At 66.3% G+C, this 12,937-nt stretch overlaps 1 protein-coding gene across 1 annotated transcript; it reads right to left on the bottom strand.

The window, feature by feature from the left end:
- Nucleotides 1–1,453: 1,453 nt before the first annotated feature.
- LOC309684729 (telomerase protein component 1-like) lies at nt 1,454–12,030 on the bottom strand (the record flags this gene model as incomplete). Its single annotated transcript, XM_082500595.1, has 10 exons — nt 1,454–1,710; nt 3,620–3,734; nt 4,697–4,787; nt 5,378–5,566; nt 6,547–6,700; nt 8,305–8,434; nt 8,512–8,604; nt 9,672–9,854; nt 10,549–10,893; nt 11,820–12,030. Coding segments are annotated over 10 exons (1,768 nt in total), but the record flags the coding sequence as incomplete, so codon positions are not given.
- Nucleotides 12,031–12,937: the final 907 nt, after the last annotated feature.

Genomic DNA, 12,937 nt, shown 5'->3' with positions numbered 1-12,937 from the left:
ATCCGCCCCATAGAGACCCACATCTGCCCCATAGAGACCCACATCCGCCCCACAGAGACCCCCAAAGAGGGACCCACATCCGCCCCATAGAGACCCACATCTGCCCCATAGAGACCCACATCCGCCCCACAGAGACCCCAAAGAGGGACCCACATCCGCCCCACAGAGACCCCCAAAGAGGGACCCACATCCGCCCCATAGAGAACCCACATCTGCCCCATAGAGACCCACATCCGCCCCATAGAGACCCCCAAAGACGGACCCACATCCGCCCCACAGAGACCCCCAAAGAGGACCCACATCCGCCCCATAGAGACCCACATCTGCCCCATAGAGACCCACATCCGCCCCACAGAGACCCCCAAAGAGGGACCCACATCCGCCCCATAGAGCCCACATCCGCCCCATAGAGACCCCCAAAGACGGACCCACATCCGCCCCACAGAGACCCCCAAAGAGGACCCACATCCGCCCATAGAGACCCACATCTGCCCCATAGAGACCCACATCCGCCCACAGAGACCCCCAAAGAAGGACCACATCCGCCCCATAGAGGACCCACATCTGCCCCATAGAGACCCCACATCCGCCCCACAGAGACCCCCAAAGAGGGACCCACATCCGCCCCACAGAGACCCCCAAAGAGGGACCCACATCCGCCCCATAGAGACCCACATCTGCCCCATAGAGACCCACATCCGCCCCATAGAGACCCCCAAAGACGGACCCACATCCGCCCACAGAGACCCCCAAAGAGGGACCCACATCCGCCCCATAGAGACCCACATCTGCCCCATAGAGACCCACATCCGCCCCACAGAGACCCCCAAAGAGGGACCCACATCCGCCCCATAGAGACCCACATCCGCCCCATAGAGACCCCCAAAGACGGACCCACATCCGCCCCACAGAGACCCCCAAAGAGGGACCCACATCCGCCCCATAGAGACCCACATCTGCCCCATAGAGACCCACATCCGCCCCACAGAGACCCCCAAAGAGGGACCCACATCCGCCCCATAGAGACCCACATCTGCCCCAATAGAGACCCACATCTGCCCCATAGAGACCCCCAAGTGGGACCCACATCCGCCCCATAGAGACCCCCAAAGACGGACCCACATCCGCCCCATAGAGACCCACATCTGCCCATAGAGACCCACATCTGCCCATAGGAGACCCCCAAACAGGACCCATATCTGCCCCATAGAGACCCCCAAAGTGGGACCCACATCCGCCCCATAGAGAACCCCCAAAGACGGACCCACATCTGCCCCATAGAGACCCACATCCGCCCCATAGAGACCCCCAAAGAGGGACCCACATCCGCCCCATAGAGACCCACATCCGCCCCACAGAGGACCCCACACCCGCCCCATAGACACCCCCCAAAGTGGGACCCAGACCCACATCCGCCCCATAGCGCCCCACAGCCCGCCCCATAGCGCCCCACCTGGGTGGGGGTCTGGTCCCCGGTGGGGGTCGGGGGCAGAGGAGGAGGCGGTGGTCCGCCGTGGGGCAGGAGCCGGGCGACGTGGGGCCGGAGCGGGCAGTGGGGCAGAGAGTTGGCCACCTCCTGGGCCAGCCCCACGGCGAGGCCCTCCCGCCCCACAGCGGGTTCCTCCCGGGCCAGACCCACCAGCGCGTCCACCACCGCCGCCACCTCCTCCAGCCCCACGGCGGCCACCAGCCCCTGGAGGTGGGCCTCACCTGGGGGGGGGGGGGGAAGGGGGGGAGGTTATGGGGTGGGGGGTGACCCACAGAGGGGCTCTGACCCATAGGAAGACCCATAGAGACACCGGAAGGACCTCCTGCCCCATAGCGACCCACAGAGACCCATAGAGACCCATAGAGGCCCAAGAAGGACCTCCCGCCCCATAGCGACCCATAGAGACCCATAGAGACCCAGAGAGAGCCAGAGAGACCCATAGAGACCCCAGAAGAACCTCCTGCCCTATAGAGACCCACAGAGACCCATAGAAACCCTGAGGAGCCTTCTGCCCCATAGCGACCTCCTGCCCCATAGAGACCCATAGAGACCCGTAGAGACCCCAGAAGGACCTCCTGCCCCATAGAGACCCATAGCGTCCCATAGAGACCCATAGCGACCCATAGAGGCCGATAGAGACCCATAGAGACCCCAGAAGGACCTCCTGCCCCATAGCGACCCATAGAGACCCATAGAGACCCCTGAGGAGCCTTCTGCCCCATAGTAGCGACCCATAGAGACCCATAGAGACCCCAGAAGGACCTTCTGCCCCATAGAGACCCATAGTGACCCATAGACTCATAGAGACCCATAGAAGCCCCAGAAGGACCTCCTGCCCCATAGCAACCCATAGAGACCCATAGAAGCCCCAGAAGGACCTCCTGCCCCATAGCGACCCATAGAGACCCATAGAGACCCATAGCGACCCCAGAAAGACCTCCTGCCCTATAGAGACCCATAGAGACCCATAGCGACCCATAGAGACCCATAGAGGCCCATAGAGACCCATAGAGACCCCAGAAGGACCTCCTGCCCTATAGCGACCCATAGAGACCCACAGAGACCCATAGAGACCCCAGAAGGACCTCCTGCCCCATAGCGACCCATAGAGACCCATAGAGACCCCAGAAGGACTTCCTGCCCCATAGAGACCCACAGAGACCCATAGAGACCCCAGAAGGACTTCCTGCCCCATAGCGACCCATAGAGACCCATAGAGACCCATAGAGACCCCAGAAGGATCTCCTGCCCCATAGAGACCCACAGAGACCCATAGAGACCCCAGAAGGACCTCCTGCCCCATAGCGACCCATAGAGACCCATAGAGACCCCAGAAGGACTTCCTGCCCCATAGAGACCCACAGAGACCCATAGAGACCCCAGAAGGACTTCCTGCCCCATAGCGACCCATAGAGACCCATAGAGACCCATAGAGACCCCAGAAGGACCTCCTGCCCCATAGAGACCCACAGAGACCCATAGAGACCCCAGAAGGACCTTCTGCCCCATAGAGACCCATAGAGACCCATAGAAGCCCCAGAAGGACCTCCCACCCCATAGAGACCCATAGAGACCCATAGAGACCCCAGAAGGACCTCCTGACCCATAGAGACCCATAGAGACCCATAGAGACCCCAGAAGGACCTCCTGCCCCATAGAGACCCACAGAGACCCATAGAGACCCCAGAAGGACCTTCTGCCCCATAGAGACCCATAGAGACCCATAGAAGCCCCAGAAGGACCTCCCACCCCATAGAGACCCATAGAGACCCATAGAGACCCCAGAAGGACCTCCTGACCCATAGAGACCCATAGAGACCCATAGAGACCCGTAGAGACCCCAGAAGGACCTCCCGCCCCATAGAGACCCATAGAGACCCATAGAAACCCATAGAGAGAGACCCATAGCGACCCATAGAGACCCCAGAAGAACCTCCTGCCCCATAGAGACCCATAGAGACCCCAGAAGGACCTCCTGCCCCATAGTGACCTCCTGCCCCATAGCGACCCATAGAGACCCACAGAAGCCCCATAGCGACCTCCGGCCCCATAGCGACCCACAGAGACCCACAGAGACCCCGGAAGGACCTCCGCCCCACAGCGCCCCCCGCCCCACAGCGCCCCGCTCACGCAGCAGCCGCAGTCCGTGGGGCAGCGCCCCGATGGCGCCGTGGGTCACGTGGGCCATGAGGAACCCCACATCGCTCAGGAGGGCCCAGAGGGGCTCCCACAGCCCCTCCTCCGCCTGTGGGGCGCGAAAGGGGCGGGGGGGGGTCAGGCCACGCCCCCTCTGCCCCATAGCCCCGCCCACAGCCCCATAGCAACCCCACGGCTCCATAGCCCCGCCCACAGCCCTATAGCCCCGCCCTCTGCCCCATAGCCCCGCCCTCTGCCCCATAGCGCCCCCACGGCCCCATAGCCCCGCCCACAGCCCTATAGCCCCGCCCTCTGCCTCATAGCCCCGCCCTCTGCCCCATAGCGCCCCCACGGCCCCATAGCCCCGCCCTCTGCCCCATAGCCCCGCCCACAGCCATATACCCCGCCCACAGCCCCGCCCACAGCCCCATAGCCCCGCCCCAACTTCATAGCCCCGCCCTCTGCCCCATAGCCCCACCCACAGCCCCACAGCCCCGCCCACGGCCCCATAGCCCCGCCCCGCCCCCAGCCCCACAGCCCCGCCCTCTGCCCCATAGCACCCACACGGCCCCATAGCCGCGCCCACAGCCCCTCCCACAGCCCCATAGCCCCTCCCACAATGCCATAGCCCCGCCCCCACCCTGTAGCCCCTCCCACAACCCCATAGCCCCGCCCACATCCCCATAGCCCCGCCCTCTGCCCCGTAGCCCCCCCCACAGCCACATAGCCACGCCCACATCCTCACAGGCCCGCCCTCTGCCCCATAGCCCCGCCCACAGCCACATAGCCACGCCCACATCCCCATAGCCCCGCCCTCTGCCCCATAGCCCCTCCCACAACCCCATAGCCCCGCCCTCTGCCCTATAGCCCCGCCCATAGCTCCACAGACCCGCCCACAGCCCCATAGCCCCCACCCCCTCCCCATAGCCCCTCCCCCTCAAGCCCCGCCCCCTCTACCCATAACCCCCCCTGAACCCCCCGAAGCCCCTCCCCCACCCTCCAGCCCCGCCCCAAGCCCCGCCCCCGGAGACCCCGCCCCCAGGAAGCCCCGCCCCCCGAAGCCCCGCCCACCAGGAGGCGGGGCAGCAGCCCCAGGCTCTCGGCGTCCGCCCCCTCGAAGGCTCCGCCCCCTCCCGGGTCAGCGCCGCACAAACGTCCACTCCTGATTGGGGGAGGGGCGGGGGGGGGAGGGGCGGAGTCGGTGCCCCTCCCCCCACCCCATAGAGCCCCTCCCCCACCCCATATATACCCCTCCCCCACCCCATAGACCCCCCAAACCCCCACAGACCCCTCCCCCACCCCATAGAGCCCCTCCCCCACCCCAGAGACCCCCAAAACCCCCCATAAAGCCCCTCCCCCACCTCATAGAGCCCATCCCCCACTCCATAGGCCCCTCCCCCATAGGCCCCTCCCCCACCCATATATACCCCTCCCCACCCCATAGACCCCCCAAACCCCCCATATAACCCCTCCCCACCCCAATCCCCCTCCCCCACCCCATAGAGCCCCTCCCCCACCCCATAGACCCCCCAAAACCCCATATGCCCCTCCCCCATAGGTCCCTCCCCCACCCCATAGGCCCCTCCCCCACCTCATAGAGCCCCTCCCCCACCCCATAGGCCCCTCCCCCCATAGACCCCTCCCCCACCCCTATAAGCCCCTCCCCCACCCCATAGACCCCCAAAACCCCCCATAGAGCCCCTCCCCCACCCCATAGAGCCCCTCCCCCATAGGCCCCTCCCCCCCACACGCCCCTCCCCCCCCTCACCCGCCAGCAGCCGCCGGGCGCGGCTCTTCCACCCCTCCCACCCCGCCCCTCCCCCACCCGGGGGCGGGGCCGGCAGGGGGCGGAGCCTCTCGCACGCCTCCCGCAGCGACGGCCCAACCAGGTGCCAGCGGGCCCCGGGCGGGGCCAGGACGGCGCCACAGGCGTCCAATAGCCTGCCAGGAGGGGGAGGTGGGGGGCGGGACCCACACTTGGGGGGCGGGGCCCACATATAGGGGGCGGGACCCACATATAGGGGGTGGGACCCACATATAGGGGGTGGGACCCACATATAGGGGGCGGGACCCACATATAGGGGGCGGGACCCATATATAGGGGGCGGGACCCACATATAGGGGGCGGGACCCACAAATAGGGGGTGGGACCCATATATAGGGGGTGGGACCCACATATAGGGGGCGGGACCCATATATAGGGGGTGGGACCCACATATAGGGGGCGGGACCCATATATAGGGGGCGGGACCCACATATAGGGGGCGGGACCCACAAATAGGGGGTGGGACCCATATATAGGGGGTGGGACCCACATATAGGGGGCGGGACCCATATATAGGGGGTGGGACCCACATATAGGGGGCTGAGACCAACATATAGGGGGCGGGACCCACATATAGGGGGCGGGACCCATATATAGGGGGTGGGACCCACATACAGGGGGTGGGACCCATATATGGGGGGTGGGACCCACATATAGGGGGCGGGACCCACATATAGGGGGCGGGGCCCATATATAGGGGGTGGGACCCACATATAGGGGGCGGGGCCCATATATAGGGGGTGGGACCCACATATAGGGGGCGGGACCCACATATAGGGGGTGGGACCCACATATGGGGGGCGGGACCCATATGTAGGGGGTGGGACCCACATATAGGAGGTGGGACCCACACTTTGGGGGCGGGACCCATATATAGGGGGTGGGACCCACATATAGGGGGCGGGACCCACACTTGGGGGGTGGGACCCACATATAGGGGGCGGGACCCATATATAGGGGGCGGGACCCATATATAGGGGGTGGGACCCACATATAGGGGGTGGGACCCACATATGGGGGGTGGGACCCACATATAGGGGGCGGGACCCACACTTGGGGGGCGGGACCCCCATCTATGGGGCAGCCCCCCACCTACCAGCGCAGGTCGTGCAGCAGCTCCCAGCATGCCCCGGGGGGAGGGGGCGGGTCCGGGGGGGCGGCGGCTTCCAGGATCTCCGCCCACGTGCCCCCGGCCCCGCCCAGCCGAAGCCCCGCCCCCACCAGCGCCAGCAGCTGCCCCTCCCCCAGCCCTGCGGGGAGGGGGGGGCGGGGCTTAGGCAAGGGGGGGCGGGGCCAAGGTGGGGGTGGGACACCCTTCCTCCCCCCCCCCCCCCCTTTGGGGCGTGGTTATGGCTGGAGGGACTGGGATATACTGGGAGGGACTGGGAAGGACTGGGATATACTGGGAGGGACTGGGAGGGGTGGTGAGGGGACTGGGAGGGACTGGGAAGGGACTGGGATATACTGGGAGGGGACTGGGAGGGGTGGTGAGGGGACTGGGAGGGACTGGGAAGGGACTGGGATATAGTGGGAGGGACTGGGAGGGGTGGTGAGGGGACTGGGAGGGTTGATGAGGGGACTGGGAGGGACTGGGATATACTGGGAGGGACTGGGAGGGGTGGTGAGGGGACTGGGAAGGGACTGGGATATACTGGGAGGGACTGGGAGGGACTGGGAGGGGTGATGAGGGGACTGGGAGGAACTGGGAGGGACTGGGAAAGGACTGGGTGGGACTGGGATATACTGGGAGGGACTGGGAGGGGTGATGAGGGGACTGGGAGGGACTGGGAGGGACTGGGAAAGGACTGGGTGTGACTGGGATATACTGGGAGGGACTGGGAGGGGTGATGAGGGGACTGGGAGGGACTGGGATATACTGGGAGGGGACTGGGAGAGGTGGTGAGGGGACTGGGAGGAACTGGGAAGGACTGGGAAGGGACTGGGGGGCACTGGGAGCGTACTGGGATATACTGGCAAGGATTGGGATATACTGGGAGGAGACTGGGTTATACTGGGAGGCACTGGGAGGGGCTGTGAGGGGACTGGGAGGGACTGGGAGTAACTGAGAAGGCAGTGGGAGGGGACTGGGAAGGCACTGGGATATACTGGGAGGGGGACTAGGATATACTGGGAGGTATTGGGAGAAGTGGTGATGGGACTGGGAAGGGACTGGGAGGGGACTGGGCGTGACTGGGATATACTGGGAGGGACTGGAAAATACTGGGAGGGGACTGGGAGGGGACTGGGGGACCCTGGGAGGGACTGGGAGGGGGTCTGGGGGCACTGGGAGGCACTGGGATGTACTGGGAGGGGACTGGGAGGGGACTGGATGTGACTGGGATATACTGGGAGGGACTGGAAAATACTGGGAGGGGACTGGGAGGGGACTGGGGGACCCTGGGAGGGACTGGGAGGGGGTCTGGGGGCACTGGGAGGCACTGGGAGGAGACTGGGAGGGGACTGGGAGGGACTGGGACATACTGGGAGGGACTGGGAGGGACTGGGGCATACTGGGAGGAGACTGGGAGAGGACTGGGAGGGGACTGGATGTGACTGGGATATACTGGGAGGGACTGGGAGGGACTGGTACATACTGGGAGGGACTGGGAGGGGACAGGGGGGACCCCCGAGGGGGCGTGGCCACGCGGGGGGTGGGGGCGTGGCCAAACCCGCACCGCTCCCTGGCGGGGGAGGGGGCGTGGCTAAGCGCGGGGGAGGGGGCGTGGCCAAGGCGGCGGGGGGGGCGTGGCTCTGCCCCGAGGGGGCGTGGCCATATCCCCCTCTCTATGGCATATACAGTCAGTGGGAGTGAAAGGGGGGGGCGGGGAGGGGGCGGGGAGGGGGCGGGGCTTACCGTGGGGGGCGGCGTGGAGGGCGGCCAATGAGAGGGGGAGGGCGGGGCCGTGGCGGGCCTGCAGCCGGCCCAGGATTCGTCCCAGCAGCCCCTGCAGCGAGGCTGGCTCCGCCCCCACGAAGGCCTCCAGCTGCGGGGAAAGGGAGGGGGGGGCGTGGCTTAGCCAAAAGGGGGCGTGGCTTAGCCCAAAAGGGGGGCGGGGCTTACCTCCTCGTGGCTGGCGAAGGCTTTCATGTCGGCCAATAGGAGCTTGAGGTAGAGGGGGAGGCGGGCCCCGCCCTTGGCCAGCAGCTGGCGCAGCTGTGGGGGGGGGGGCGGAGTCAGCGGGTGGGGCCCGGAGGGACTGGGAGGTACTGGGAGGGACTGGGAGGGGATTGGGAGGGACTGGGAGGGACTGGGAGGGACTGGGAAGGGGTTTGGGGGCACTGGGAGGCACTGGGAGGGATTGGGAGGGGACTGGGAGGGAGTGGGAGGGACTGGGAGGAACTGGGAGGGGATTGGGGGGCACTGGGAGGGCACTGGGAGGGGACTGGGAGGGGATGGGGGGGACTGGGGGGCACTGGGAGGGGATTGGGGGGCACTGGGAGGAAGTGGGAGGGAGTGGGAGGGGATTGGGAGGGGGTTGGGGGGCACTGGGAGGGGATTTGGGGGTACTGGGAGGGGATTGGGAGGGATTGGGAGGGACTGGGAGGGCATTGGGGGGCACTGGGAGGAAGTGGGAGGGAGTGGGAGGGGATTGGGAGGGGGTTGGGGGGCACTGGGAGGGATTGGGAGGGGACTGGGAGGGGATTGGGGGGCACTGGGAGGGGATTTGGGGGTACTGGGAGGGGATTGGGAGGGATTGGGAGGGACTGGGAGGGGATTGGGGGCACTGGGAGGGACTGGGAGGGATTGGGAGGGGACTGGGAGGGACTGGGAGGGGATTGGGGGCACTGGGAGGGACTGGGAGGGGATTGGGGGGCACTGGGAGGGACTGGGAGGGATTGGGAGGGACTGGGAGGGGTTTGGGGGCACTGGGAGGGACTGGGAGGGATTGGGAGGGGACTGGGAGGGACTGGGAGGGGGTTTGGGGGCACTGGGAGGCACTGGGATGGATTGGGAGGGGACTGGGAGGGACTGGGAGGGGATTGGGGGCACTGGGAGGGACTGGGAGGGATTGGGAGGGGACTGGGAGGGACTGGGAGGGGGTTTGGGGGCACTGGGAGGCACTGGGAGGGGATTGGGGGGCACTGGGAGGGGACTGGAGAAACTGGGCTATACTGGGACGGCCCTGGGAGGGCACTGGCGGGGCACTGGGCCATACTGGTCCCTACTGGGCGGGACCAAGCGGCACGGGTGGGGGGGAAAGGTGTTGGGGCGTGGCCTACCTGGGCGGGGCCGAGGCTCCGCCCCCCCGCGCGCAGCTCCGCCTGCAGGAGGAGGGCGCGGTCGGGGGGGGGGAGGGGCGGGAGGGTCACGTGATGGGCTCCGCCCCAGGCGGGGCCCAGGCGGTGGGGGAGGGGCGGGAGCCGCCCGGGGGCGTCGACCGCGCTCAGCACCACCGTCACGCGCTGGGGGCGGGGCCGCAGCCGGAGGGGGGCGTGGTCAGCATCGGCCACGCCCACCCCCGGCCACGCCCACCCCTTCCCACCCCCCTTAATTAAGACCCCCTTTAATTAAGACCCCACCCCCTTAATTGGGACCACGCCCACACGGCCACACCCACTGGGCCCCGCCCCACTGGGGCCACGCCCACCCACCTGGCCACGCCCCCTCCCCATAGCCCTCCCAGTCCTCTATACGTACCTCCCCCAAAGCCACGCCCCCTCTAAGGCCACGCCTATCAAAGCCACGCCCCTCCTTAAAGCTACACCCCTCTAAAACCACGCCCCTTCCCAACAAGCCACACCCCCTCCATTAAAGCCACACCCCCTCCGTAAGCCACGCCCCCTCCCTAAAGCCACACCCCCTCCAGAAGCCTCCCCCCTTCCTAGGAAGCCACGCCCCTCCCCTTAAGCCACGCCCCCTTAAAAGCCACACCCCCTCCCTAACGCCACACTCCCTCTCTAAAGCCACACCCCTCCCTAAAGCCACACCCCCCTCCTTAAGCCACACCCCTTAAAAAGCCACACCCTTCCCTAAAGCCACACCCCCTCCCTAAAGCCACACCCCCTCCTTAAGCCACACCACCTCCCTTAAAGCCACACCCCCTCCCCTAAAGCCCCGCCCCCAAGCCCCGCCCCTCCTCAAGCCCCGCCCCCTCACCGGCGGCAGGCGCTCGGGCAGCCAATCGCGGCGCGGGGCCCCGCCCTCCTGCAGCTCCTCCCCGTCGTCCACCAGTACCACCAGTCGCCCCCCCCCGACTGGGGGCACCAGTAACGCCCCCAACCGCTCCCGCAGCTCCTGATAGGTGGAGGGGGCGGGGCCGGGGGCGTGGCCCGGGGCGGGGGGCGGGGCCAGTTGGGCGCAGAGGTGGCGGAGGGCGGAGCGGGCGTCGGCCTGGTCGGGCCGCGCCCCCGCGAAGTGATAGGCCACCCGGCAGCGGGGGAGGGGCCGGGCCCCGCCCACCGGGGGGGGAGGGGCTTCCTGCAGGGCCCCCACCAGCGCCGCCTGCGGGGAGGTGGGGGGGCGGGGTCAGGGGGTATAAGCCCCGCCCACACACCCGGTATGGCCAATAAGCACCTCTCTGTCTGCCTAGCCCCGCCCACCACCATTAAGCCCCGCCCACATGGCCATATATGGGCACTAATCCACGCCCGCCCCATTAAGCCCCGCCCACACGAACATATAAGAACACAGAGCCACGCCCACCCCATCAAGCCACGCCCACGTGCCCATATATGGATACTAAGCCACGCCCACCCTGTTAAGCCCCGCCCACATGCCTATATATTAAGCCCCTCCCATAGCCTTCAGCCCCCCGCGAAGCCCCGCCCCTCCCAGAAGCCACACCCCAAACCACGCCTCTCCTCGACGCCACACACCCCCACAAGCCACGCCCCTCTCGGGAAAGCCACGCCCCTTCCTTGAAGCCACGCCCCCCCCCGGAAGCCACACCCCCTCCCGCGAACCCCCATTTCCCCCGAAGCCACACCCCCTCCCCTCAAGCCCCGCCCCTCCCGCGAAGCCACACCCCCTCCCCTTAAGCCACACCCCCTCCCCTCAAGCCACACCCCCTCCCGCGAACCCCCATTTCCCCGAAGCCACACCCCCTCCCCTCAAGCCCCGCCCCACCCGCGAAGCCACACCCCCTCCCGCGAAGCCACACCCCCTCCCCTCAAGCCACACCCCCCCATGCACCCCCATTTCCTCAAAGCCACACCCCCTCCCCTCAAGCCCCGCCCCGTCCCCTCAAGCCCCGCCCCCTCCCCAAGCCTCGCCCCTCCCCAAGCCCCCTCCCCGAAGCCCCGCCCCCTTCCACGAAGCCACACCCCCTCCCCTCAAGCCTCACCCCCTCCCCTCAAGCCCCGCTCTTTTCCCCAAGCCCCGCCCCCTCGCCCTCAAGCCCCGCCCCCTCCCCCTCAAGCCCCGCCCACCATGAAGACGGTGCGGCCGCTTCCGGGTTCGCCGCTGAGGAGGACGCGGGGGCCCCTCCCCCGGCGGATGGCGGTCGCCGTGGCAACCAGGAGGCGGGAACGGGCCTGGAAGGCCCTCGCTGCGCCGCCAGGAAGGCCCCCTGCAGCCCCGGGCACGCCCCTTCCGGTTCCGGCCCCGCCCCTTCCGCAGTAGGCTCCGCCCTTCCGGCCCCTGCGGGCGGAGAGGGGGTAAATGGGGGGGGGGGGGGCGGGGAAAGGGGTTTGTTTTGGGGGGGAAATGGGGGGTTTTGGGGGGGGAAAGGGGGTTTGGGGGGAGAAATTGGGGTTTTTTTGAAGGGAAAAAGGGGTTTTTTGGGGGGAGAAATGGGGATTTTGGGGGGAAAAGGGGGTTTTGGTGGGGGGAATGGGGGTTTTGGGGGAAAAGGGGGATTGGGGGGGAGAAATGGTTTTTTTTTGTGGGGAAAAGGGGGTTTTTGGGGGGAGAAATGTTTTTGGGGGGGGAAATGGGGGGTTTGGGGGGAGAAATGGGGTTTTTTGAAGAGAAAAGGGGTTTTTTGGGGGGAGAAATGGGGATTTGGGGGGGAAAAGGGGGTTTTGGGGGAGAAATGGGGGTTTTTGGGGGGAAAAGGGGGATTGGGGGGGAGAAATGGGGTTTTTTGAAGGGAAAAGGGGGTTTTTGGGGGGAGAAATGTTTTTTTTGGGGGGGAAATGGGGGGTTTGGGGGGAGAAATGGGGTTTTTTGAAGAGAAAAGGGGTTTTTTGGGGGGAGAAATGGGGATTTGGGGGGGAAAGGGGGTTTGGGGGGAGAAATGGGGTTTTTTTTGAAGGGAAAAGGGGTTTTTGGGGGGAGAAATGGGGATTTTGGGGGGGAAAAGGAGGTTTTGGAGGGGGGAATGGGGGTTTTGGGGGGAAAAGGGGGTTTGGGGGGGAGAAATGGGGTTTTTTTGTGGGGAAAAGGGGGTTTTTGGGGGGAGACATGTTTTTTTGGGGGGAAAGGGGGTTTGGGGGGAAAGGAGGTTATTTGGGGGGAATGGGGGGTTTGGGGGGAGAATGGGGATTTTTTGGGGGGAATAAAAGGGGCCGTTTGGGGGGGGGGGGGAAAGGGTTTGTTTTGGGGG

The sequence above is a fragment of the Vanellus vanellus genome (genome assembly GCF_965231255.1).
Source record: "Vanellus vanellus genome assembly, contig: HAP1_SCAFFOLD_2307, whole genome shotgun sequence".
Lineage (NCBI taxonomy): Eukaryota > Metazoa > Chordata > Aves > Charadriiformes > Charadriidae > Vanellus > Vanellus vanellus.
Note: the sequence above shows the minus strand (reverse complement) of the source record. Positions and strands in the feature narration are given on the sequence as shown.